General features: G+C 39.9%; 1 protein-coding gene across 4 annotated transcripts in view; it reads right to left on the reverse strand.

Moving 5' to 3' along the window:
- Positions 1-25830, reverse strand: part of ARID1B (AT-rich interaction domain 1B) — a 324803-nt gene that overhangs the window by 12961 nt on the left and 286012 nt on the right. For all 4 annotated transcript variants that reach the window (XM_054279185.1, XM_054279184.1, XM_054279183.1 and 1 more), the window contains 7 exons: positions 21645-21754; positions 20728-20886; positions 14588-14797; positions 10993-11197; positions 3243-3381; positions 2059-2231; positions 271-421 (listed from right to left, as the gene is read on the reverse strand). In XM_054279185.1, the coding sequence (XP_054135160.1) occupies positions 271-421; positions 2059-2231; positions 3243-3381; positions 10993-11197; positions 14588-14797; positions 20728-20886; positions 21645-21754 (1147 nt within the window). The remainder of the gene's footprint in view (positions 1-270; positions 422-2058; positions 2232-3242; positions 3382-10992; positions 11198-14587; positions 14798-20727; positions 20887-21644; positions 21755-25830) is intronic.

The following is a 25830-nucleotide window of genomic DNA, read 5'->3' on the forward strand; positions in this document are numbered from 1 at the left end:
AGCTGCCAGCTGAAGGCAGCTGTCAAAGACACCCACGAGCTGATCTGCTGCAGCCTGAGTGATTTCTAAGGTGTGACAATTCCTCCTTATTAATTTCTGTGAACAGCTAGACTCAGTCATTACCAGTGGTTTGAGTCCCAGTGATTTAGTAAGATGCTGTAGGAAATGTAGGCTGCTATGTTCTCTGCAAAGTGGAATGGGAAAATGAAAAGGGAAGAGAGAGGATAATTTTCACTAATGGGATTTGCTTTTTCCTGAAGATTGACTCACCTCCTGTCATAGCCACTTCCATAAGAGAACTGCTGTCGCTGGCTCATGCTCATGTTGGACATTGCTCCAGATGGACTCTGGTTATACATATCTTGTATTCCACTGTTAGGCATTTGTCCAGGGGTCATGAAAGGCTCACTGCTTCCAGGCACTGCAACAGTCAGTAAAATGAAATTTATTAATCTGGGTGTTTGAAGTTCACTTGCTTTTCAATGAAGTATTTTAGGAGAATGTTCAGATCCCTAACACTGCCAAGGAGAATTAGCAGGTGGAGGCCTAACAAGCTCTCTGGGGTCTAATGGGAACACATGAAGCACCACCACTACCAAGATGATGGGTATAATATTAAGGAGCTGCAAGTAGGGAAAGAAATCTCCTATGGAAATGAGCTATCAGGCACCAGGCAGCTGCTTCCCTCTGGTCTTCACAGCTGAAGATGAACTTTACTCTTGTTCTTTTCACTGAAACAATGCTAAAAATGAACGCAAACATAAGCCTCACCAAACAGATGAAAGCAAATCTGCTAGTTTGAACTACAAAGCTGTCAGAATCAAGTTTTTATTTCCCCCCATAAAACCCTCATACACATATATACAATAATGTTGTTTTGGAAAGGATACTGTATCCTAATATAGCTTCTCAAGTAGGACAGGCATATTCTATGGGTCCAAGAAAAGACACTATTATCAGATATAAATCACCAAGCAAACAGAACTTCAGTCCCTCATAGTAGATACTGAACAGAGATATTTCTGTTTCAACAGGATGAAGTGAAATGTATGAGAAAGTACAACCCACCCACTTAATCTCATATGGATATAAAACCTAAAGTGAATCTAAAGCAGAGAGTTTTTTCCCTTCCTTCAACTGCATTATATGTTAGCGTCCACAGTTCAGGCAAAAGGATTTAAAGGAAAGGCTTTCTAAAAAAATCACATTCAATTAACTACCTCTTTTAAAGCATCTCCCTACTTCACCACATCTCTCCCTTTCCTCAGTTTCATGGCCTCTTCTTGCCATATCTCCCTTTTGCTCTGTTTTAGTTTACACTTAATCTCCTCCACCAGCTCTTCTCTTCAGAGCCACTGTGAGCCCTGCCTGTGTTCTTTCCTCCTACTTTCCTGTATCTGAGGCATGCAAGATTGATTAATTTTAAAATCTTCTTACAATATCCACAAAACCAGCTGTAGGTTAAGCACCCAAAAGGACCAGAGTCAATTTTTAAATGAATTTTAAATTTTGCTTTTTAAAAATAAACAAACTTAAGAGCGTGTTTATCACCTTTTATAACCTTTTGTCAGGAACTGCCCAAGTAAGAAAAAAATTAGCTTTACTATTCTGAAAAATATGTAAACTGAGACAGAGAGTATTAGGGCTCACACTGCAACAGGAGGCTTGCTCAGTTTCACACAGTGAATTCCCACACCAGTCCTACTACAACCAGGCATGTTGCTTCACCACTTCACATTCTAACAGTGAAGTCCAGCACTTGATTTGCAGAGTAGCTTACTAACATCAATAAATATACATTCTAACCCTATGATTTACGCCATTTCCCAAAATTTATTCCTACACACATTTTTAGGATTCTCTTAATTCCAAAATAAGGGGCATGACTCTGAGTGGGGAAAATATGACCAGACCAGAAACTCAACTGCACTGCACCTCTCTTTTTGCTACAAGGACACCAATGGCAAAATCATCAAATTGACAAAGCTCATTCTGACTACAAAATCTTGATTACCTAAGACACAGGGAGGAACACTTAAGCTCCCAGAAAGAAAATACCTTTTCTCATTCCACCGAAAGGATCTTTATTCGGCTCATATGGCATCCTTCCCATCATGTCTGGCATGTTTATTCCCTGCTGGTATGGTGCATTTGGCGTCATGGAGTTTCGCTTTGGGAACGCTGAATCACTTACATCAGAAAAGGGATCATGCACACTGACTGAGCTGTTTCTGGCAGATTAAAAAGAAAGAAACATTAACATCATCCTGTATTCTTAAGAAAAAGAAATTCTACAATAAATGTTGTGGCAGTGATCAGTGCAGGATGCATAAAAGGTAGATGCAAAAGACTTTCAAAATGGACAATAATTTAAAAGAATCTACCCACTTTTCCCTCAACCTTCTCTGTCTATTTACCTTAGAGATCAGGGTTTTTTATTTAATTCTACTATTTGTGCATTCCTATTACTCATTTAGAAGTCTAAACCTTCCTGAAATTTTACTAAGTTGTTTTGTTCTTTTTTACCTAGAATTAATTTTTTACCTCAAAATTAATTAAGATGATTAAAGAAGGTTCTTGCTATCCTTTCTGCAGCATTACAGATGGAGAAAAAAAGAAGTTGGAGTGGCTCTGCACAGAGTACAGAGCTCAGTCATGTTCCTGCTGAAGTCATAAAAAACTGTTTTGCTGGACTTCAGTGGGCTAATGCTCCTTAATGAATGGTGAGACAGCTTCACTCCAGATTAAGCCAGTCTGTGAGACTTACAGAGCACAGAACTGAGAGGGATCTCTTGGTCTACCCAGTTGAACCCTCTGCTATCTCAACTACTGTTATTATATATACTTTTCACAATTTGAATTCAGGTAACACCTTTAAACCACACATTTCTCCTTCCTGAGCATGATCTGTTGACCAGAGGTGTACAGGACAAGCGAGGAGAGGAAGGTTGTGGTTCTAAGTAGGGGTTCTTGGGTTCCACCTTCCTCCCCACTACTGACATATTGACATGCACTTCTTTGCTTGTCTGATCCTTTTCTGGTGTTTAGAAAGCTAATGGACCTCTCTCTACTCCTTCCTCCCTTTCCCTCTTTCTCCTCCAAAAATAAGTAGTTTTCTGCCACTTTTTAGAGTCTGACTGGTTTACCACAAAATCCTACAAGTGCCAAAGCAGCTGGGAAAGACTGGATTAAACTGCTGTAGAAATAGAGCAATAAAAAATGAAGCAAAGCCCTTTTCATACCTGCCACCCTGCATAGGTGTCATCTGTCCATGAGGTGTGGATGCTGGTGTTGGGGGCTTCAAATCGCCTGGCACTTCTGTCATGGAATTACTACCAGTGGACTGTGGAGTCTGCGGGCCTTGCAAAGAACCAGAATTAGCTGAAAAATTAAAAAAAAAAAAAAAGTAATTATGAAAAGGTAGCAGCCAAATTCCTGTGGAAATAATAATCATCAAGGAAAAAAATGGTTCTTTCCTCCAGAAGTCTGTGAGCCTGTGTGTACCTCAATCCATCTCAGTACTTCATAACTTCCCCCAAATCCTCTGAGATCAGGATATGCTGTGTAGTAATAGCCATCATCTTTCCTAGAACCATGAATTTAATCTGCTGCCTGAAGCAACATGGATAGAAATCATCCAGATGAAGGACCATTTAAATCAGAGGTCAGAGAAACAAAGTTAATTGTCTGTAGTTTACAACAGAGTAAATGAAGGTTGTTCTTTGGCATAGCTTCTTCATATAATCACTATCACAACACATGTGTTTATAAGAAATATTTCAGACAGAAGCTTTTCATCATAAATTTAAGCTGCTATATTAATACAAATTCATGGTTTTATTTAGCACTAAAAGGCAGACATTTCCATGGTGAAACATAGCAAATGATTAGCAGCACACTGCAATCCTGTGTCATCTTTGAGACAGCATGGCAAAAGATGGTATTTAAGAAATGCAAAAGGCAATCTGGGATCAGAAGAAAAGAATAACTGAAAGTAGAATTTGAACAGGAGGCTACAGATAACAGTCCTAAAAGAATTGTAAAAATTTAAATGGGCATCTTAACAAAATGTTAGTTAGGGTCAGTGATGGTAAAGTATATGTAACAAGAGCAGGTCAATTCTGCAAAGGATCTGTTTAATCAGCAAAAACTTATTTGTTGAGATCTTAGAAAGCAATAGAGTATCTGTACTAGGGTCCTCCTCAGTGGAGGTAAATACCTTGATATTCTTGGTATAACAAAAGTAGAAGAGCATTTCACTGTTGTGTTCCAAGGTGACTGAGCAGCAATAAGGGCATTAAATTAATACATCAGATATTGGTAATGGTGAAGCTGATGGTAAAATACACCCATACCAGTCTTGCAGAGTAGACACCAAAGCTACTATTTTCATGTGACTGCAGCACAGAAACATTTCCTGAGCCCAAAGCTCTACATAACAGTTTTATGATTTAGATGGCGGTAAGTGAGGATTAGTAACAGCATCTAAGCCTTGGATCTGACAGGTCTTGCAGCAGAAATCCTACGGAAGGAGAACTTGTAGGATTCAAGTCTTTAGATGCAACTGGGAAAAAAATTACCAATAGAAAAAATTCACAAACCTAACACACTGAGCAGGACATGGATTTGGCTTGAGAGGTCCTTCTTTTTTATGAACTGTCATGTAAGTGTTTTATTATGCCTGCCTATCTACGTTCAACCAATTAACAAAACTTTATAAATTACTTTTACAGTGAAAATTGGAACAAGCAGTATGGGTTTTTCTTCTGTATATGAAAGACAGTAGTTTATAATTGACTCAGAATCCTAGAACACTCATCATCCTGACAGGCAGAGCTTGTTTTTAACTGAAGAACACCTTTTTTATGTGTTTCATATATATCTGTAACACATATTCCCCTATCTGGAAATCAGTCTCAGTAGCAAGTGTATATGTAAAATCCACTTTGTGTGGACCACATTGTTCTTGTCATCAGCTTTCTGAGGCAGTTTTGAATTATGCTTACATAGTAATGAGGTTCAAAAAAAAGTTTAGGAAAAGCTCTCTAATTGCATTAATACAGGAACAAGAACATTTGCAACAGCTAATATTAGTTATATTAGTCTACAGTTAGCTGAAAGCTTTAGTGCTATAATAAAACAAAAACTAACCATATTCACATAAAATGAGCTCTTTGTATATTTGACCCCCAAGCAGGTCAGGATCATTCTTCTCCCCTTGAGCTTTAAACACAGTTCTAAATTCTTCTTAAAAGCTTGAAAGCATTTCTGAGTTATGTCACAGATTGTCACATATTAGAAACGTGTAAGCAAACATCTTACTGTACCCATATGCTCACTGTAAATTTAGATATTGCCTAACCCTGCATATTTCTCTTATGCTGGGCTCTTAAGAAGCAATTAAGCTTTTCCCTATCCTACCTGAGCAAGAGCTTAATTCATTTCTCTAGCAAACCTAAAGAAAAAAAAGTAAAAGATTTTTACAAGCTGCAGGACTGCAAATTTATTAATAGCAATGTGTTTTAAATCATATTCTGTAAAGAATGGTTTAAAAGAAAAAAAAGACACCCAATTGAGAAGCTACAAGTCCAATTTCCATCCTCAGGGTGGCAGTTACGAGGTTGGTTATTTTTCCTCTATCTTTCTAAATGACTGGTTATATACAACTGAAAAAATGGAAGGCAAGTGCTGTCAAAGTTTCTGGTACTGCTTTGTTAACACACTTTGCCCCTGACCTCCACTGGGTTAGAGACACTTCTAGAGAATAGGAACTGCAAGTGTTTCAATCTCTGGATTAGGACTCCATCTACCAAGAAGAGCCTGTATTTCCTATTTCACCATAAATGTTACATTTGCTGGGCTGCACTCTGAAATTTTTACATCTATTTTTGCAGCGATTTTATTATGTCAGCTGCTTAATTTTGATTGTGGACATTGTGAAAGAGAAACAGTATCTTTCAGAGTGCTTCATAAGCTTCAGTATTAAACCAAGCTCTAAGAAGGAAGACAAACAACAATGTTCTTTTAGGAAAAGTAATCTCTTCTTACATGATTCTTCAGCTGTCTTGGGATGTCCAGGAAAAAACCTGTGGGTTCACAGATACTGAATTCCTCATCCCACATCCACATCTAAGCAATAATTGTCTTTCTGGTATCATAGCAGATTTGTAAGAATATGCTTTTCACAATACAAAATACATCAAAACTTAAATACAACTGACATCCTGGTCAGCGAGAAGGTGAGGTCTTCCACAGTTTGCTGTGGAAGTATGTGTTAATAACACATGATAGCATGCTTTGTTCTCTGCAGCATGTAATTATGGTACTGGAATGCCTTTTGCCTTGCAAAGCCTGCATGGCAGTAAGCACTGTTTTCTGGAAAGACTTTTATTTACCAGAGAAGAAATATGCAGCTAAAAAGATATACTAAACCTTTCTCTTACCAGCAATTTTTCCCTTTGGAAAGAAAAAAAAAAAAGAAAAGGAACGAAGAATGAAACCTCTTGAAACTCCATTAATGTGAGGCCTGACATGCTCTCTAGGATATCCCTACCTTTTGCCAGAAGCTACAAATGTATACTCTAAAGTAAACAATGGAAAGGTTACTGAAGGTTAAGTACATTCACATACTTCAGAGTGAACAGCCAGCCACCACGCTGGGAAGATAATTTACACAGCACGAAGCCAGTGCCCCAGCTAGGCTGGACTGGGGGCCGCTGGCGGCTGCAGGCCCCCCCGGGCAGGCCTGGATGCAGGCACAGGGCCACCTCCTCCTGTCCCCCAGCCACCCCTCCCAAGGCCTGGCCCATCCATCTTCAGTGGGGATTCCCTGGCTGGCCTCAGACACGTTCCATGACATCACCTGCCTGCTAATAATAGCACTCAGTCAGGCACCGCCAGCAGCAGAGACGGATGGCTCTGGTTACAGAGGCACTCGCTGAATGGCCGTGTCCTGCCGTGCCGTGCATGTCCCCCCAGCACCCCCTCCCCAAGTCTTCTCTGCTGCCAAGGAAACGCAGGCAACACACTCCTGGTGCCTTCTCACTCCCTCCTTCCAGCACAAGCCTACGATTTTCCCAGGTTTGCTTTAATGAAATCTCTGTTGACATCAGGGCCAGCTGCTGTTACTCACAAGCATCCTCTGCTGGACCACTCTGGCCATCCTGTTCATGAAACACAGGACAAACTCTGAGCCTGTTCTTTTGAGAGCTGTGCACACATAACTGCACACTGCAACTAAGAATTCAGAGTGCCAGAGTACAGCAGTGGAAGGTAACTCCTTTATGCTGATACTCCTTTGGAATTTTTTCTCCATGGTTACATTAATGCTGCCCGTAATTCTTCTCAGTTTAGAACTTGCCACATTATTTGTGAGCATTTTGGTCAAAACTATCAAACACACATGACAGGAAAAGCATTTTGTCTTTGCACCTGCTCCTGGAAAAAAGGAAGAACTACAATGCCTATCTCTCTAAGGGAGTTTTTATGCAGCGAAAGTCATCAGCAGGTGCCATGGCCCTTGGCACAGACCCAGTGATCAGGACAGAAGGCCATCAGGGATCCTCCAATAGTTAGTCTGTCATTAGGCATTTGCTTCTGGCCTTCACTGCTGATGGTATTACCTGACCCAGGCAAATTTAAGCTGATGTGAAGGCCTCAGCCTGCCACAAACACGTCACCAGCTTGCACAGCCTCAGAGCAGTGCAAGGCACACTAAAACATTCAGGCCCCCATCCCTCCCCAGGAGCTTTATGAACCAGCAGAAGAGGCTCTGACAGTGATATGAAGTAAGAACAATTGAAATGAGTACCTAATCCTAACCCTAACACCTTGGCTACTGTCTCTGCCAATCAAGGCCAACCGCTCTGTCACCTTGCTGCTCTACTCTCACTCCTTTTTTCAACTTCTTATAATTGCTGACACTATTGTGAATTTCACTATACATAACACTAAATTATTCACTCCTTTACATACCATTTACCTTACTAATGATGTTGTAAAAAACAGAGGTGTTGGGAGAATCCTGAATATACAAGCAGATGGACAAACACTGATCCTATATCACTGTCTGGCAGTCCCATAAATTTGACTTACACATCACATCCTTTTCTTGACCGTGCTCCTCCATATGAATCTCCTCGCCATGGCTGTCTCACTGTGCTCCCTAGCACTCCCTCTATGCCTGCATTTTAAAGGTCACCTGTGAGGCAGTCACATACCCACCCCTTGGGTGTGAGATATCCGCAAGAACGGATTTGCTCTAAGCTGCACTTCAGCCTGCTTCCACCTTGCATAACCACCCACCTGGAAACTGCAACGACATTCCAACTGAATCCTTCTCTGTACCATAAAGGCTGCCAGTCCTGATGTATTCTTATGAGCAATTGAAATATTTAATTTTAAAAGTTTTATGAAGATCAGCTGACTTTAAGATCTCAAGACTTGTTTCATAGCATCAGCTGGTTAGAACTGGACAAAATACAGCACCTTCCCCTCTGAGACAAGTTCCTCTGCTTTCCTATCAGATTAACTTCAGCCCTAATACTGTAACTAGTTCTCTGCAAATGGATTTGGCTTCTAAGTGGCTCTGCCTACACTGAGCTAACTGCACAAGAGTGGCTAATGGTTAAAGTAAGGACCTTGGGAGGCTACTGTTTCTTGTTGTATTGGGCTCCTGTTCCCTCTGAATGCCAAAGAGTGACAGATTATCTAAAGTATGTCTACAACTCCGCTTCTTTTGTGCCTCTAAAATGTTAATGTTGGTATGTACTGAAGAAAAAGGAACAAGAAAAAAGCTGACTATTAAAGAGAACAGGCTTGTACTCTCTGAGGCATCTATACCTCAGCGGGATTTCATGTACTAAAGCTGATACACACTGGGAAAGCCTTTCTCCGTACAGAAGTGCAGTCCCATTCAGTGACACGAGCTCTTTTCTCTCCAACAAAACAAACCTTGAGATCCTTGCTTGCTTCCCCCTTTTCTAGTCTCTATGTCCTGCTGTGTTTTTATTTTAGAAAAATAGTTTCAGTTCTCCTCAAAGACAGCTTGCTTGAATGTTATGATAAATTTAAACTTGGACTTTGCCTTTTTCATTCACAGCATCGTGATGCAAAAGGACCCTGTAAAGTGGTACATTTGACATTTCCATTCCTTTGTTTCACGTTTACATATTTAAATAGCAATTCTTCATCTCAAAATTCAGCTGATTTATGGTGATCATCCCCAAATCAACTACTGAGAGCAGTATTGGAGAGAGAAGGTAAGGGAGGAGAGAACAAAGTGTAATGCTCTTTCATTTTTAGAGACAGATTAATTTCTTCTTCACTGTCTTCAGCAAGTCTAACCATTTCAGCTTCGCTTACCAGTCTTCTCAGGAGGTGATGGGCACCTCCAACATATATTATTTTTTGCAGCTGTGCACACTCAAGACACTCTGTGCTTATTTCAGACAGATAAATATTTGGACTACGGGCTTTACTTCTAGTACCAAGTGTTTTTCTCTATCTTCTAAACTTGAATTGCAAAGTAACCTAATCTCCTGTCTATTAAACAATCACCACTGGGGTACCTTATAACCCTACATTTTAACAAGGTGGAGGAAATATTTTAAGCTATTACACAGAGATGTGCTTAGGAAGATTTTAACTGAACGCTCCCTCAAATCCTTACACTGAATAAAACAGGCTGAGAAAGATTAAAGCCTTATCACTGTTATCTTTTTCTGTACTGAGAAAGCACTATTGTAAGAGATAATCTTGGAAAGGCCAGAACTTTATTATATGATTATAAAGGTCTTAGCAATTTTCTAGTGTCCATGATAGGGTAGTGAAGTCATGCAATTGCAAACTGTCTGCAGGGCTTTCTGGGTCTGACTCTCTATTTCCCATTGTCAGCCAGTGAACTGTACTAACAGAAATTAAGTGAATTAATATTTTTCTAAAACTGTGTTCTACCACAGGAAACTCCTGTAAACATTCCAGAAATTATATTCTCTTGGCAACAAATGATGGTGGTCTGCCTAATAAGTAACTGTGCAAATTCTGTCAAACCATTTTGTTGGTCAGAAAAACTAGGAACAAAAGGAATAATCCAAAAGAATTAAGGGGTTTTTTTACTCTTCCATGGGTAGTCCAGAAGTCAACAGCTTGACTAATACTATGACTCTTCCTATGTACTTAAAATGTTTCCACTCAAGAATAGTCCTGCCTTGAGTATCAACTGTGACTATTAAATCTTGAATATCTGAAGTGGCATGAATTTACAAAGAAAAGAGTGGTTTTCTTTTACACCACACTGTAAATGCAAGAAAGAGCAGCCAAAATAAAGTAATCCCAGTTCCAATTTTTCAGATGAGAAGATAAAAACAGTGATCCTAGCAACCTACCTGACACAGAGGATTAGCAACAGAAGAACAGAGAGTGTGCCTCCAAACTAGGATGTGTGGCAGTGAGAACACACCGTACTCGCAGCTCTCCATCTGCCACACATTGAACACGAGCTGCACCAGAGCAACCATGTGAGACACGCCCATCAGTCCAGCATCCGCCATCCTGCTCCAACTGAAGCCTTGCTGATCAACACTTGTGCTGAAAAGCAGCTTCAGTCACAGCAAGGAAAGTGCAGGTACCAGAGCCTGACCTTAGGCAAATGCATGCCCCTGTCATACAGCAGAAGCACATCTGTGCAGACCTCTGTTCTTTTTATTATGCCCATGCCACTGAATGTGAAGGGTACGCTGGCACACACATCTTTATGTGCTGGACTGAGGAAGGACAAACCAGACACACAACTGTGCTGACCCTTCAGAGTTAACTCTGATTTGACTCAGGAGCTGGCTCCAAGACTGAGAATGAAGATTCCAACAACAGGTCTACCCTTGTTTTTCCAGCATTATCAAGACATGCTTATAAATACATAGGGTGCAACAACCTAGCATGCCTTCCATTAAAAAATGGTTGTGTAAGAAGGAGGCTGCAGTTTATCTGACTTACCAGGAGATGGCGGCTGAATCTTAGGTTGTTTCTTGGTATCTCCAGTGCTGAAGACTTCTGGAGGGGGCTCCTCCCCTCGCTCAATCTTGCACTCGAAGGCAAACAGGTACTGAATGTATTGTTTTTTCAGGGAGCTGGCTGCGCTGCTAGAAGTGCCAACGTTCAAGGTGGTTGCCAGCTCACGCCACTTCTTGTTTTTATTAACCTAGCAAAGTAAACGGCAGAATCGTTGGTTTGCAGCAAAGTGTTTTGTTTAAGTCAGGAAACAAAAAAGGGAAAAAAAAGCACTTAATGTCTTGGTTTACTTTTTTTTATTTTCCTCTTTTAACTAATGCTCATTACTCCCACACGCAGTAATGCACAGACAGCATTTACAGTTATAAAGCCATTAAGGAACCTGCTGATAGCTACATAAAAAGCTTTGCTTGTGGAGTCTTCTGCATGGTGCATCCTTTAAATGTCTTACGCCCTTCCAGGGCCTATGCTCTTCAGTTAGCAATTCATCTCCAAGTAAATTCCTGCTCACTCTCTCCCTCCCTGACACCCACCCACACCCACCCTCCTCTAATTAAAAAGCAGCTTCTAAAATATAATTTAGAAAGCACTAACAGTGTTATTCTGCAATTTGTTTGAACATTGATATGAAAAATAAATTTTTCTCCCGAATAGCCACCAGCTGTCAAACAGTTCAGCTTGTAATTCCTGGTTCAATTCCTTTCACTTTAGTGCATCTTGCAGGGACAGATCAATGATCCTCTGGCTAGATGAGAGGCAGAGTGAAGCCAGGCCCCTTAATTAATTAAGGCAGACTTCAAACACTCACGGCTAGTCCAGCAATACTCTGTATTACAGTGCTGACTGCACCACTCTACTGTGAGTCTTGTTTGCAGTGTAAGGCTAAGAATATTGAAAGACTCTGCTCATGAGTTCCTCAAATACAGCTGATCTGTAATAATAGCCAAGTTCATTTGTCATCCTGGGTGATGCCACTGACTCACTTGGCTGTACCACTCGCAGCAGCCACTGCTTTTGCTCCAACACCTGATGCCTCTGAGTTCATTCAACCAGTTATACAATTTCTAGGTATGATCCAAGGAGCAGGGTCAGCACCAAAATAAATTGGCTTTAAACATCTGAGAAATCTCATCTTTTGTGGGTAGCAATTTTGATTCCATGATTGTCTGCTACTTGCCCTAAGGCCTGATATTTTAATGACTCCAGCTTAACTCATATAGATAGAAAGATTATCATTAGCCATACTATTCCTTAGTCTGTGTGCCAGCAAAGAAAACATTTTTTTAAGTTTCTCTCAGTGTTTAATAACACTGTAACTGCTGCCAGTCAGCAAAGATCTTTTGAGGATGGCATTAACAGCAAGCAGGTTGGCATGGCTATGCTAAGTGTTTTTATTTCTCTGGTACATCCTACAAGAACCCAGGAGTTAAAGGAGACCAGATTTTCATTAACTGCCCTTGTTGAGGCCTGAAATCCAGTTATACAGCTCTTTGTGCCTACTGGCTTACAGCTAAGTGGTGCGTAATGAACACATTGCATAATGCAAACAGAAACGTTCGTGCCTAAATGCCCAGTATATTGGCATTTAAAGGAAGACTGCCAGCAGCTGGTCTGTTCCCGTTGGGACCCCAGCAAGGGCAGCTCCTCAGACAGGGAATATGCACCACTGCTGCACAGCTCCTCTCCCTGCCACTCTCCGGGCAAAGTCACGAGATGTGGAGTGCAGCAGCTGGAGCAACAGCTTTTTAGGAGGGCATCACACAGATGCATTTAAATAAAACTCAGCAAGCAAAGCTCTGCACCGCTGAGTAGCTCTAAACAGATAAACATAGTGACCACTCATATGGGCACACCAGCAAAATCAGGAGCCCTCATTTTAGGTGTAAATTTTAACCAGTACTAAAGCACAGGCATTTGTAACTCAAGCTCCTTCAAAAACCAGTCTAAGTGAACAGCATCTATTCTTTGGCAAATCATAATGTCTGTCACTGAAAATCAACACTGAATGTCCCAAAATAAAATAAATTTCCATAATAAGCAAACATGAATAACTCTCTAGAATATTCCATCTGCCCCCCATCTTGCTCAATTTTTGATGCTAAGAGTCACACTGTGGGCACAATCACGCCGTACGAGGCAGAGCAGCTGCATTACATGATTTACCTGTAATAAAGTTTCTGAGCTAAAAGTAATCAAATCCCTATGATGCTGAGGGGCATGAGCTGATCACTAAAAATGTCAGCATAACATCTCTTAGCAATATACAGCATTTAACAACTGGCAGAATGAACTATCTTAGGTTTCTCTGCCTTCCTTTAATAATAAGAATAGCTAAAATCCCTGGATTTGAAGGGTCAATGATTTAAACCAGTACTCAAATCCTGTGTTGTGCTCTATTAAAAATAGCTTTGAAATGGGTACTAATCGATGTTGGACATTCTCTTCTTGAACTAACCACATAGATTATGAAAATATGTTCTTTTTTGGAGACTCTAATTTGTTTGCCATATTTTTGAGTTCAGATTTTGAAATTAGTGGAGAATTGTATGCTTTAATATTACATTTTATATAATATTACACATGCATATTTATCTACATGCTAGCTATGTTTAAGACCTCATTTTGCAAGGCCTTGAACAAATGTTCTCATAAACACAGACCTAATGGATCCCTGCACTTCACAGGAGTGTCTAGTGTCTAGCCAGAGATCCCCTAGATGTAAGAGATGCTTTGTACAAGCATCAGGCAAGGACAGGTGACTTCAAATGCCAAATCTAAGACTGCAAGTACTGACTGTTTTCTCCTGCTTTCCCTTTAGATGCTAAACAGTGAAACATCTCCTTTTGCTCTGTGGTGAACAACCCTACAGAACTCATGAATATTTTTCCAACATCCCTTTGCAAAACTTCAGATTAACTAGTGAGAACACAAATGAAAGCTTCTGTCTCCCATCTGTGACTTTTTTAGTCTCAGCTCTTCCTGCTTTCATTTTTCTTCAACTCATTTAGGTAATTCACCTTTTCCTTGTAATCATTATGCTAGCAAGGCAACCTAAAATATCCGGTAAGCATTTTCCAAACAGAGCACAGTCCATGTCTAAGAAACACATATACTGTGTAGAGACACTCAGAATTAAAGGTTTGGGATGAAGGAGTGTGTTTTAAGAATATGTCTGTAGCTTCTCTGGGGAGATTAACTGAATTGTCCTACAGGCTGTATCTCTATGTAGGAAAAATGGACTTAAAAATTTCCTTTTCCTTTTAGCTCTATCATCTGCCTCTAACTTGTAACTTTGATCCTGTGGCCTTTTCCTATTTTCTTCTCTCAGCAGCATTACTAGATTCCCCTGAAAAGGCAACAATTTCATCTCTCTACAGTGATGGTCAATCTTGATTCAAACTTTAAAGTTTTACGGCCATTATGCAGCCCAAAATGAACTCCAGACAGCTATCAAAGCATGAAACCATTTTCTTCAACAATATTGTCTGGGCTGAAAACCTAATGATGTATCCAGCAGGAATACTCTAGAAAAAAAGAATATTGACTTTTTGAAGGTTCACTTTTAACCAGTTCTTCTCACCTGTGCTAAGCCTCCAATCTCCTTGACGCAGACATAGAGCCTGAAGAGGTCCAAGGGCTTCTTGCCCACAGCTGGCAGGCTGGCCACAGGCGTGCCCCTCTCCTCCATGAACGTCAGGTACCGGTCCACCCACAGCTTGCGCTCCGGCTCATTTCCCAGCTCATAGACTTTAGTGATCTTCTCTCCAGTTGTGGTAGAGGAACTTGATTTCTAAATTGCAAGAAGAAAAGAGAGAGTTGGGGGAAGGGTGGGAGGGGAAGGGAAAAGAAAGTAAGAAACTCACAACATTGAAAAAGAGAAGATGTCCAACAAACTAAAGCTATCACACAACAGTCAGGAATGAAGGCTACTAGTTCAGGCACACACAGTACATTCTGTCCATATACAGAAAAGTCAGCTTTATAAATAAAGGGCCCAAACTCCCCATTCTCCTATTTCTTTCACTGATCTGAACTTTGGATCCCAGAAGGCAAGTTTCTGATGTTGCCTCATGTCATTTTAAGAAGATGTAGCTCTCACAGAGTGCTTCTCGTCCACTTATCTCAAAGTGCTTTGCAAGCAACTATTTCGGTAAAATTAGAAACAAGTTTGTTCCACACAAGTTTAGAAACTCCTAAATCCAAACCTATCCTCTCCTCTTTCCCTCAAAGATGGGGTAGAAAACCTGAAAGTGATCCTCCAGAGCAGGAATTGCACAAAAATAGCCTAAAGTGTGAATCATGGCAAACTAGTACATGGAGAAGTAGTCCTTTCTTCAGAGTCATAAATGGTTATGCTTTATTACCACTTAACACCACTGGTGGCCAAAAGGCAAGATGAGCAAGAGTGCCTACAGTACGAGGAGATTGGTGGCAATACTCTTTGTGAACTGCTAATTAGCTGCCTGATCCAATAAGGCTTGTAAGTAGAAACTACTCTTCTCCCTTGCTGAAGTACAGATGATATCCATCTCTGTTGTCCTACCTTGCAAAGGGAATGTGTGTTATGACCTGGGGAAAACCAAGGATGGACAGCAATCAGAGCTGAGACATCACCAGCAAAAGCAGAAGAGGTGGCCAGAGCAGAATTCCATCTCTGCTGCAAAAAGGCAGGAGTGAACCTGCTTTTTCTCTTTTTTCCCTTTTTTTTTTTTCTCCCTAACGTAGAGACAGCAGAAAGCACTGAGGCTGCTACACAAGCTATAAATTCTCAGCCTATCTTTTCTGTGCAATGTAACCCTGTGAGCTGGGCTCTGTGCCATGTGTGGACAGACCCTGTCACAGCCCCTGCCCAAGCATAGCTCTGACAGCAGAGGGGCTGCTGCTACAGCAGGACAACCTCCCACTTGCACAAAGTGAACTGATATGCTCAGCGGTGGAAGATGGGAGTGGTTCAGAATTAAACACAAGGGAAAAAGACTGACATAAAGCTTTGGGAAAGGAGCCAAATATGTGAAGGGAAACATATCCTTTATGTCTGTATAGTAAAAGCCTAAACTTTGTTGTTGATTGCAGTAGACACTTCTTAAAACTCATCTAGTCAATCACTTTTTCCCTCTTTTGCCTTTTCCTCACTTTGAACTGAAGACAGACTATTGTCAAGTAAACAGAAACTCATTCCTAGTTGAACATCTCTAAAAAAGATCCTCACTGTACCTCACAGATGCTACAGAACCACTCACTTGTCCATGTCCCCACACAGTGGTGAGGCGTGGCACTCAAAACCATGAAAAAGGGATACAGCAGAGTAGAACCCCACTGCCAATGATTTCAAGAGCATTGCCACCATTCATCTTACATGTTAGCCTGGAAAATATGACAGACTCTGTATCTCCTTCCAGCTACCAGCTGCAACTTGGCAAAACTGGAAAAGAGTCAGGAGAAAAGAAACATGAAGCCAAGGGGGTGACCTAGCAGTTCCATGAGCCATTGCTGTTCTTTCCAGTGAATGGATATTAATTTTAATGAAATAAATAGCCTCCTTTAAAGTCTGCTGCCTTGCTGACACTGTAACTTCTTCACAGCAATCCTTCCTACAGACATATATGATTACATTTCTTAGCAATGAGGTGCATGCTTGAATTTACTTCAGCCAGACTCAGTTGTGTTACAACTCCTACTGAAGTGAGAGTCAGGGCTAAATTTGTTTTATTAATACTAAGTGGCTGGCAGGAAATACACTGACATGAATCCTGCAGATTATGCAAAGAAAGCACAAACTGATTCTGTAATAGCAACCAATTTACTGAAAGCATCACTTGCTATATATCTGGGTACTCAAGAAAATCAGTTTAACTCTTAGCAACAAATACACTTTGTCAAAGTTTGGGAGGGTTTTTTTGGGTAGGTGAAAAGGGGGAGGTAGGGAAGTCATGTTGCTACTAATTTGATGTTGTGGTGAGCACCAGATACATGATCACACAGGCTTGAACAGCTGAATGAACTGGAATTACTCCACTACCTTTTGCAGTAAGCACAAAGTTAACTCTACTGCTTACCAGCATCAATTTTAATCTGACACTTAAGATGCCCCAGAACTCTACAAAAATGAAGGTGGGAAATTCCAGCTTTTACGCAGAAAATTTCCAATGTGCTCATATTCTAACATATGAGGCAACAAAACAGTCTCTATTTCACTTTTATGGTGAACCATGATTAAGAAAGTTCAGATTTACCAGTTTTAGGGTTTCATTTTTATTTGTTAAGATTCACTTTTTCAAATCAGAATCAGAGTAGAAGGGAAACAGTTAAGAATTTTTCTTTCTGCATTTTTCTGCTATACATCTCAAATGATGCTGCTTTTCAGCAGTGTGGCAGCAAGCTCTAAAATGACAGTATAATCTGAAAACTTTTCACAGCTTACAGAAGGTAAGAAGTGTTTCTTACTGTGTGAGCTTTCAGGTTGTCATGCTTTGTAAAATGGGTGCAATTTTCTTCTAAAATGAAATGTTAACTTTAGAAGAATGCACTGGAGGGAAGAATGCTATTCCTCAAGAGTAAAGATCTTTTTCTCTTCTCTATTTTTATAAAAGTAAGTGGATAAAAATGACAGGTGTGTGCAAGCTAGTCTATACACAAACAAACTTGAGTTTCAAATGGGCAGGTTCAGCTGGAAGCCTAAATTTACCTATAAATATTAACCCTTACAAAGCAAGGGTTTATAAAAGAAAGATCCCATTTTAAACTAAAATGAGCACATCCCAAGCAATGCGGGAAGAACACAGATCATGACCTTTCCTTCTGTTAAGTATGTTGATAATTCTGGTGACAGAAGAATGCTAGTGCAGGCCTATGGCATATTAATTTACTGATTTAGTTATATCCTACTCTGCCTGCAATCACCAGCACTCTTCCACACGATCCACTGGCAGCGTTTGAATGGGTGATTAAAAAACTCCACCAATGTATGTGGATACCAAAGCCAATTCCCCTACTGAATCTGTCGAAACCCATACTTTCTTTTCAATACACCTACCCACTATTAAAACTGTATTATATGCAGACCCTCGTATGCTTCAGAGCAACACAAATTTATGTAGGAGTTATTTTCACATGAAAGGCAGTGGGTAGTTGCTTCTCTACATATTTTTAAGGATCTATATTTATACAATTACCTACTGTTCACTTCCCTGACTTCAGTGAAGAATTTGCCAATATTACACGTGTTACACAGATCTCTTTTGCTACAGAACAGAGTGTGCATACACAGGCAGCTAAAACTGCCCAAGTCCAATCCCTGGCAGAGGCTTGTAGAGGATACATTCCTTTGTTAATATTTTCTCCTGAAGGACTCTGGAGACCCCTCCCAGCTAGCACCAGGGAGGTGTAGTACTGTTCAGGTGCATTCACTGTCATGTTCCTGGGTACCTATGGACAGTTAACAGCATTTTATGGGGTTTTTGTAACCTACTGTTTTACTCATGTTGCAGTGACCCTGCATGGTTTAGACCCCCACTTGAAATGTCTCTTTTAAAGAATTTTAGAACTATCTCAACACTGTCAGGGATGCACATTATATGCAAAACTAGTAGAGCAGAAGTGTCCTTTTCCTGACATACCCAAGGAAGCCTCAAAACCGAACATTCATCAGTTCTTTCTCCCCATTTTCTCGTGCCTCACTTCCACATAAAACAGCTGAAAGAGAGGATCCACTTAGTAGGATCACAGGGATACCTTGAAGTGAATCAGAGACCATTCACCCCTGCTTTTATTCTCTACTGGAATGGACAAGTTGTAGCACATGAAACAGCTTTGGGATTTAATGAAGCAATTCAGGCTGTTTTCAAGTGTAACGAAATGCCTGCAATCAATCGTTCCAGTCTATGTCAGGCTGCTCTTGAAGTCGATGAAGTTATCCAATCCACTGGCCTTCACAGGTAAAAAGGGATCAGCTCATTTGCAGCACTTATTTTTCTATCATTCCAAAGCTCTGTATTTATCCATGTCTAACTGAACCTTTTGGAGAGAAGGACATTCAGAAGAAATTGAAAGCACAAACTTTCTTCATTTATTTTTTCCAGTGTTATACTCTGTCAATAATCTATACTTTATTTACACAAAAAAAATCTCCACATCTATTCATGATGACTCCAGGATTTCCTATGCAGTTTATGCAATGAGTTCAGGAATACATTCTTGTCTGGTTGTAGAGGAAGCATTTGATGTGTTAGACAGCCCATGCAATTACTCTCCTGCTTTCCTCCAGAAAACTGCCCAAACAAGCAGTACCCCAAACATCACTACAAAGAAAATTAACAGAATTTTTGGTGTCACCCTTTCACAAATGTTTTTAAGAAAAAGATGAGACCTTGTGGGAACAAGTAACATCAGCTGCCTTCTGAGACTCAAAGTTACTGTCAAATCAACATCCAAAGATATAAGTGGTGCATTTCATGCCATGCTGCCCCCTTGCTCAGGGGATTCTGTAAATGTCTGGGTTTTGGATGGTTAGATCTCCTCCCCTCTGACTGGCCTTCCTCTGTTTGCCCTAAGACATACTCTTTAACATACCGCTTTGTAAAAATTGTTATCAAAGAATTATTGCTTATTTAACTACACTTTAAGATTGGGGAAAACCCCCTTTATATCCATGACAAGAATATGTTACATTATTTTTCTACAGAGAAATTATGATCATTTCTACTTTTGAAAGAGAAGAACAACATATATATTCCTAATTATTAAAAAACAAAACAAAACAAAGCAAAAATGACCAGATTGGTATTTGCTCCCCATAGACCATATCATCTTAGGTCTGCATTTCCCTTTTCTATATAAGTATATAGGTTTTCTACATGTGTGCATATATATAGATAGAAAGACAGATGATGAAATTTGGTTTTAGCACCACACATCTCTCTCAGGTTCTTCTTTACAACCTGTATGAAACTGATTAAACATTACTCATCTAAAAAATAGTTTTCTAAAAATGTACATGCATCAGGATCTTTTTTCAGCTCATAGTCTGGGTTATTTCAAAATAACCAAATGAAGCAAATTAGAAACAATTTTGGTTTAGACTGTGCCTTGACAGACTAATGGCTGTATTTTCAAATACACAATTCAAAATTAAAAATGTTTCATAAATATAAATGGCAACTTTTTTGTGGTGCTGAGTCTATAATTTAACTTTTGATGGTATTAGTTTCAATAGGGGAGAAGATTTCTCATTTTGTTTTGTTTTTTTTTTCCTTTGTTCTTTTTCCCCCTAAATAATCCTAGTAAAGACAAGTGCAGCAACCAGAGTGAAGTCAGTTGTGTGAAGGAGTTTGGGCCCAGGAACAGAAATGGAATTGTTCTTAACAACACAGTCGGCATGCTTGGAAGCTGATGCATTACAGGAAGGATGTTTTCTTCACAACAATTGCTGTTTTACCAGACAGCACACTTGCATGATGCACACAATTTTACTCTTTCTTATTTCAAAGTACTGTTGGGACAAATTTTGCCCTTGGATAAGCATGCTCAGGCCCCACTGAAGCCAGGCAGTGGAACTTACAGTCATGTGTCCGAGAGCAGAATTTGTACCCAGTGTTATAAAGAAAGAAAACTGTTTAGTGGATAAATAATAAAGAAAAGGAATTTACAAAACAAACAAGCAAGCATTAAAATATAATTAATTACAAAAAATAAACAAAAACCAAAATAACCAGAGCCACTTACAGGGCTTGATGGAGTCTTTGGCCAGCCTGGGCTGCTAATGCTATCACTTTCATCTCCATGAAATGAGGAGATGCTAGCAGAGCTTGGGGACATTGGGGAAGGGACTGGCAGGTTGCCTGGGGTTGGGGGCTGAGAAATACCCTGAGAGCTGTAGCTATCCTGTGGTAGAGGAATACAAAAAAAAAATATGACAAAGGCAGGGCAAACTTCATTAAAAACAAAAAAAATATACATCCAGTTTAACAGACTGACCAATTTTTATATATAAAATATATATAAACAGAGAGACACATACAGAAAACACACACATATATAAATATATTTATATATATATATATAAAAGGTATTAAAACAACATTGTTAATTAGTGTAATTTGGAAAGTTTGCTGGATGCTTGGCTAAAGTCACTAAGCCACCATGCTTACTTCAAGCTCACATGAAATGCTAAGCATGGGTTTCCCGTTATGAAAGAAAGAAACAAAAACAAGCCGTTCGCCTTATTTAATCAAATAAGGCAGGAAAGCAAAATATTAAAGCATGTTGCTGCTGCAGCCAAAACAGGAAGCTATAACTGAAGGCACAGAAAAATGGCTGCGAGGACTGAAACCAGGCAAGACCCTTCTCTCCCACCCACCTGGCACAGCCAAATGCCCACGCAATGTTTGGCTTGCGATGCTTTGCCCCCGCAAGTTAAAATGCCGTAAGAACTAGTAACTTTCAGATCCACACAATGAAGAAAATAAAAGAAAATAAAAGAAAAAAACAGAAAAAAACCAAAAAGAAACAAATAGATTGCACGTGAATGGAAAGGCATGCAGGAAAGAACAGAAGTAGGTAGGCCAAAACCAGGAGATGAAGGACAACACAGCAGACTTCTGCGGGCAGAACCAACACCACGTGCGGAAGGCGGTAAATACCTTTGACTTGCTCTCGGGCTGGGGGGCTCCTTCTTCTTTGCCATCTGCTTTGAGAGGAAGGGGAAGTTTGGACTCACCAGGTGTCATCATATCTGCAAGACCCATAGGTGCTAATCGAAAACAGGAGAAACAGTTAAGCATGACTATGTTTGGCTGTGTAGGAAAAAACACGCCTCCTGCTGCATGGTTGTGGTGCCACGGGAAGGAGAGGTTTTTCCACGTCTGTCCTGTTACTCTAGCATCCAGAAACCTGGAAACCTCTTCAGTTCAAGTGAGGAAAAAAAGGACAACGAACAAGTAGAGAATACAAGCACCATGCAACAACAACCATCGCTTAACAGAGTAGAATTCATTCTTCATGCTGCTGGTGCTTTTCAACTGTCTCTGCATTTGACCACAACATTTTAACAAAATAAAGTCTGCTTTAATTACTGCACTCTCCCTTTAGCAATAGACAAATGTAAATGAAAACAATGCACTTTCTCCTTGTCATGTTAAATCCAAGAAAAAACCTGAATTTTCCAATTACATCTGTATTAAGGCTGGTGTCCAGCAGATAATTCCTGCCCCTACTCACTTCAATATGAATGGCTCAGCCACTGTGAGCCTTAACTACAGAATTACAAGCTGTAAACCGTGCTCTGTTGGAGAACTAGCACTCAGCTTCTTCCTCCTGCCAAAACGAGGTGGGACTATAACGAACACATAAATGTCTTTCTCTGATAATGGCATGCAGTTGCTTCCCAGGGGTGCAAGGAGTTTAAGGTTTTTTTTTTATTTGAAGATGCATGTGCCAAGTATAGTATTACTGCTGCAGAGCTGCTGGGCTCCTGGTTCCTGGATTTCTAGAAAGATGCAAGAAGAAATATTCAGACAAATAGACAGAAAATGCTGGGCAGAGCAGATGCTAGGAGGTGCCACGACGCTGAATCAATGCAAATAACCAGAAAACAGCAGCAAGACACCAAGTGATTCTTTGCCTGCTGAAAACCATGTGCATAGCATTTGTGAAAGACTGGATAATCTTCCCTTTCTCTCTTTTTAATCCCCCTCATGCCCTTCTTTCAAAGCATATGAGGTAAGAAAAATTCAGAATAGCCTAAAAGACAATAAAAAAGAAAAAATACATATCCCACATGTAAACATGCAAGAATCAGTAAAGCATCCCTGTCTTTACAAGAGTAGTGTGACTCTCACAAAATGACAGTGCTGGCTTGCACCAGGCAGCAGGCACACTGCACAGCGAGCCAAAGACAGGAGGGCGAAAAGAAGCTTTAAAAATACTTCACAGATTGCCCACTACAAAATGATTATTGCACATATTCATGTATTACTATGTTTTAGAAAATAATTAGTTTTAATTACAGCAGTGAGAGCATGAGCAGGACTCTAGCGAATACGCTGGCAAGCTTTGCAGTGCTAATTTGCTAATATCTTTAGCATCACTGCAGGTTGAGACTCTGGCTCTGCCAAAAAAACCTACCCAGCCATGTGCCATGTGAGTTTACAACTGTATGCTCAATATTCGGCTTTGAACTGCCCGTGTTTTTCATGGGCACATTTTCTTGTTTTTTCAAAGCACATTTGAAGCCCAATCAAGCCTTAAAAGTCATCACAACACATAAATCATAATTGAGATTTAAAAAAAAAATACTTGCAATACTTCAGACTTCAAGAATTGGAACAAAAAGCCTTTTACAAGTGATGCAGCTGCACAGCAAAATCTATTGGGATCAGCTAAAAAATGCTGTTATTTTTATGTATGTGTGTGAAATCTCAACAAAACAGCCAGTCAACATGCTACTGGGAAGTCAGCATCCACTAAGCATTTGATTTGTATGCATTTTGCCCTTATACTCTGCTTGAGGAGCTGGGGCAGCTTGTGACCATTCTCAAGTGAAGGATGGCAGCCTAACATGTTCTAGTTTTGAATTTGCATTTAAAAAAATGCTTATTTTTCTTTCAGAGATTTAAAAAAATACATGTACAAAATGGTCAAATATATGCCACAGTGTGCTTTCAAACTGGGATGCAGAACTGTTATACAAAATCCATTTTAACAGTTAACACATTTCATGCTGTGAAAGTGCTACAAAAGAAGTCTTGGGTTTTCACTTTGAAGCAAGCAAAGCTGACCCTTCCCCTGTAAAGCAATTTTAGAGAGGTCAAACAAAGCAAAGTTAATGATAACGCTTCTTCACCAGAATTCTGCATAGCTAAGTCCTCTGCCGGTATCTCACTTTTATCTAGTTGGCACATCATACTTCTCTTACAAAGAATTTAAAAATTGTGTCCACTTCTGGTAGCCCTGTTTCCATTAAAACTCCCTTATGGAATTCTGTTTCAGAGGGGTTTAAGTTAACACCTCATACAAAGGGCTACGAACTCCAGTCTGCAGATTACAGCACACATTCTGACTCCATTATTCATGCTTAGAAATGTAAAAATACAGGCTCGTTTTGGCTTTTCACTATTTCTTGTTGGCATATACAAATGTAACTATGAGGAACTGGACACAATTATGAAACAAATAATTAAATTACCCAAATTCTGTTTCACTTTTTGTTCTAAATTATTTAGCTCATCTACATTCTTTCTTTGTACCTCTGAGAGAAGAACTGCAAGTATTTTACATTTAGGTTGTCTATTTTCCCTATAGCTTTCACCCAAGATGTTTCCACAGCTATTTTTCTATGTGCTGTTGAAATGCTGTTTCGTAACTTCTTGCAAATGCGCTCTCCAGCGATTTGTGAGAAGACATTCTTGCACTTTTTTTAGCTAAGCGGTACAGCGAGAACATTGTTTTGACCCTTTCTGAGCAGTGAAATACTGTTATTGTCACGAAACTGCTAAAATAAGACACAGTCTCTTTCTACACAGGTACTAATAATTCTGCCTGTGAAGTGCAGACCAAAGGAGAAAACATTGTAGAGAGGAGGATAACAGGGAAATCTTGACTCAAGAAGTGTTGTGGCGTACTGTGAATAGGTTTCAAGTACTAGCCTCTGGCTTATAAGAATTTAAGAGCTAGAATGATTTCAAAAAGCAAGTATAGGTCAAGGTCCTGAATTAGCTATTCTACACTGAATTTAATGTACTCAAAGGCATATATTGACATGAGTAAAACTGCAGAGATTTTCTTTTTTGCTAAAGGCTGCTCTACCAGTCCCAGAAGATGATGAAATACTATAGAAGCAGCAATATACAAACATTGTTTTTCTCTTTATTGCTAGTGTGATAACAAATCATGCTCTACAAAACAGAATACTCCCTCCTCTCTCCCTTGTAATGTAATACATTCCTCTCTCCCTTCCAACCCTAGCACTCTCCCTCTGTTAAAAAAAGAGAAGCAAAAGCAAAAGCAGTGAATTAGTGACTGTGGAGCTGACGAGAGGATCCCCACTGCTTTGATGCCCACTGAAAAAACAGAAGAGGGACAACAGCACTGCCCAGTGTCCTACCATGAATGATCCTCCAGCTCTGGGCACAAGTGCAGCCAAAGGTGGTTGGGGACCTTATCTGAAAAGGATAAGGGAGCCACCAGGGATCTCAGTGCCACATTGCCTTTCTGCTGACAAGTGTTGTCCAAGGAATGACAAGTACAAGCAGTTTGGGATGTGGGCATTTCTATGCCAGGTGCTGCCTTGATTTACAGTCACTCAGTCATCACTTGTTTGGAGTATAGGTGATGGGACATTTCAGCTGTTACCACCTACTGACAGCCTCCAGAAAGTTTGTCTAAATGTGCATTAATAGCTCCTACAAAGAAATGTATTACAGTAAAAAAAAACCCTGAAATAAATTGAGATATCCATTTTTCAGAAAAATGCAACAGAAAAATCCAAATAAAGTTTCTAAAAAATATTTCACCTGCATAAATATAATTGCTTTTCCTGTTCGAGGTTCATCCAAATAAACACTAAATCAAATATACAGCATATGTATGATTTTTAGTATAAAGAGTGTCCCTCTAATTCCCTCAGTGCAAATAATTTTTCCTAGAATCTCACATTTTATGTTAAGTATTATGATGTTGAAAGTTAATTGGGAGTAACAATACCCTGAGAAAGCAAGGTTTCAGTAAGACAGAGCTACTGAAAAAAGGAAAGTATCCTTAAGCAGTAAGGGAATTAATGCCTTTTTACTGGTTTGTTCATCTCCACAGATAGCGGAGATCCTGAATGCC

This window comes from Melozone crissalis, unplaced genomic scaffold (assembly GCF_028551555.1).
Source record: "Melozone crissalis strain CALT ecotype California unplaced genomic scaffold, PUWL_Pcris_2 ptg000027l_1, whole genome shotgun sequence".
Taxonomy (NCBI): domain Eukaryota; kingdom Metazoa; phylum Chordata; class Aves; order Passeriformes; family Passerellidae; genus Melozone; species Melozone crissalis.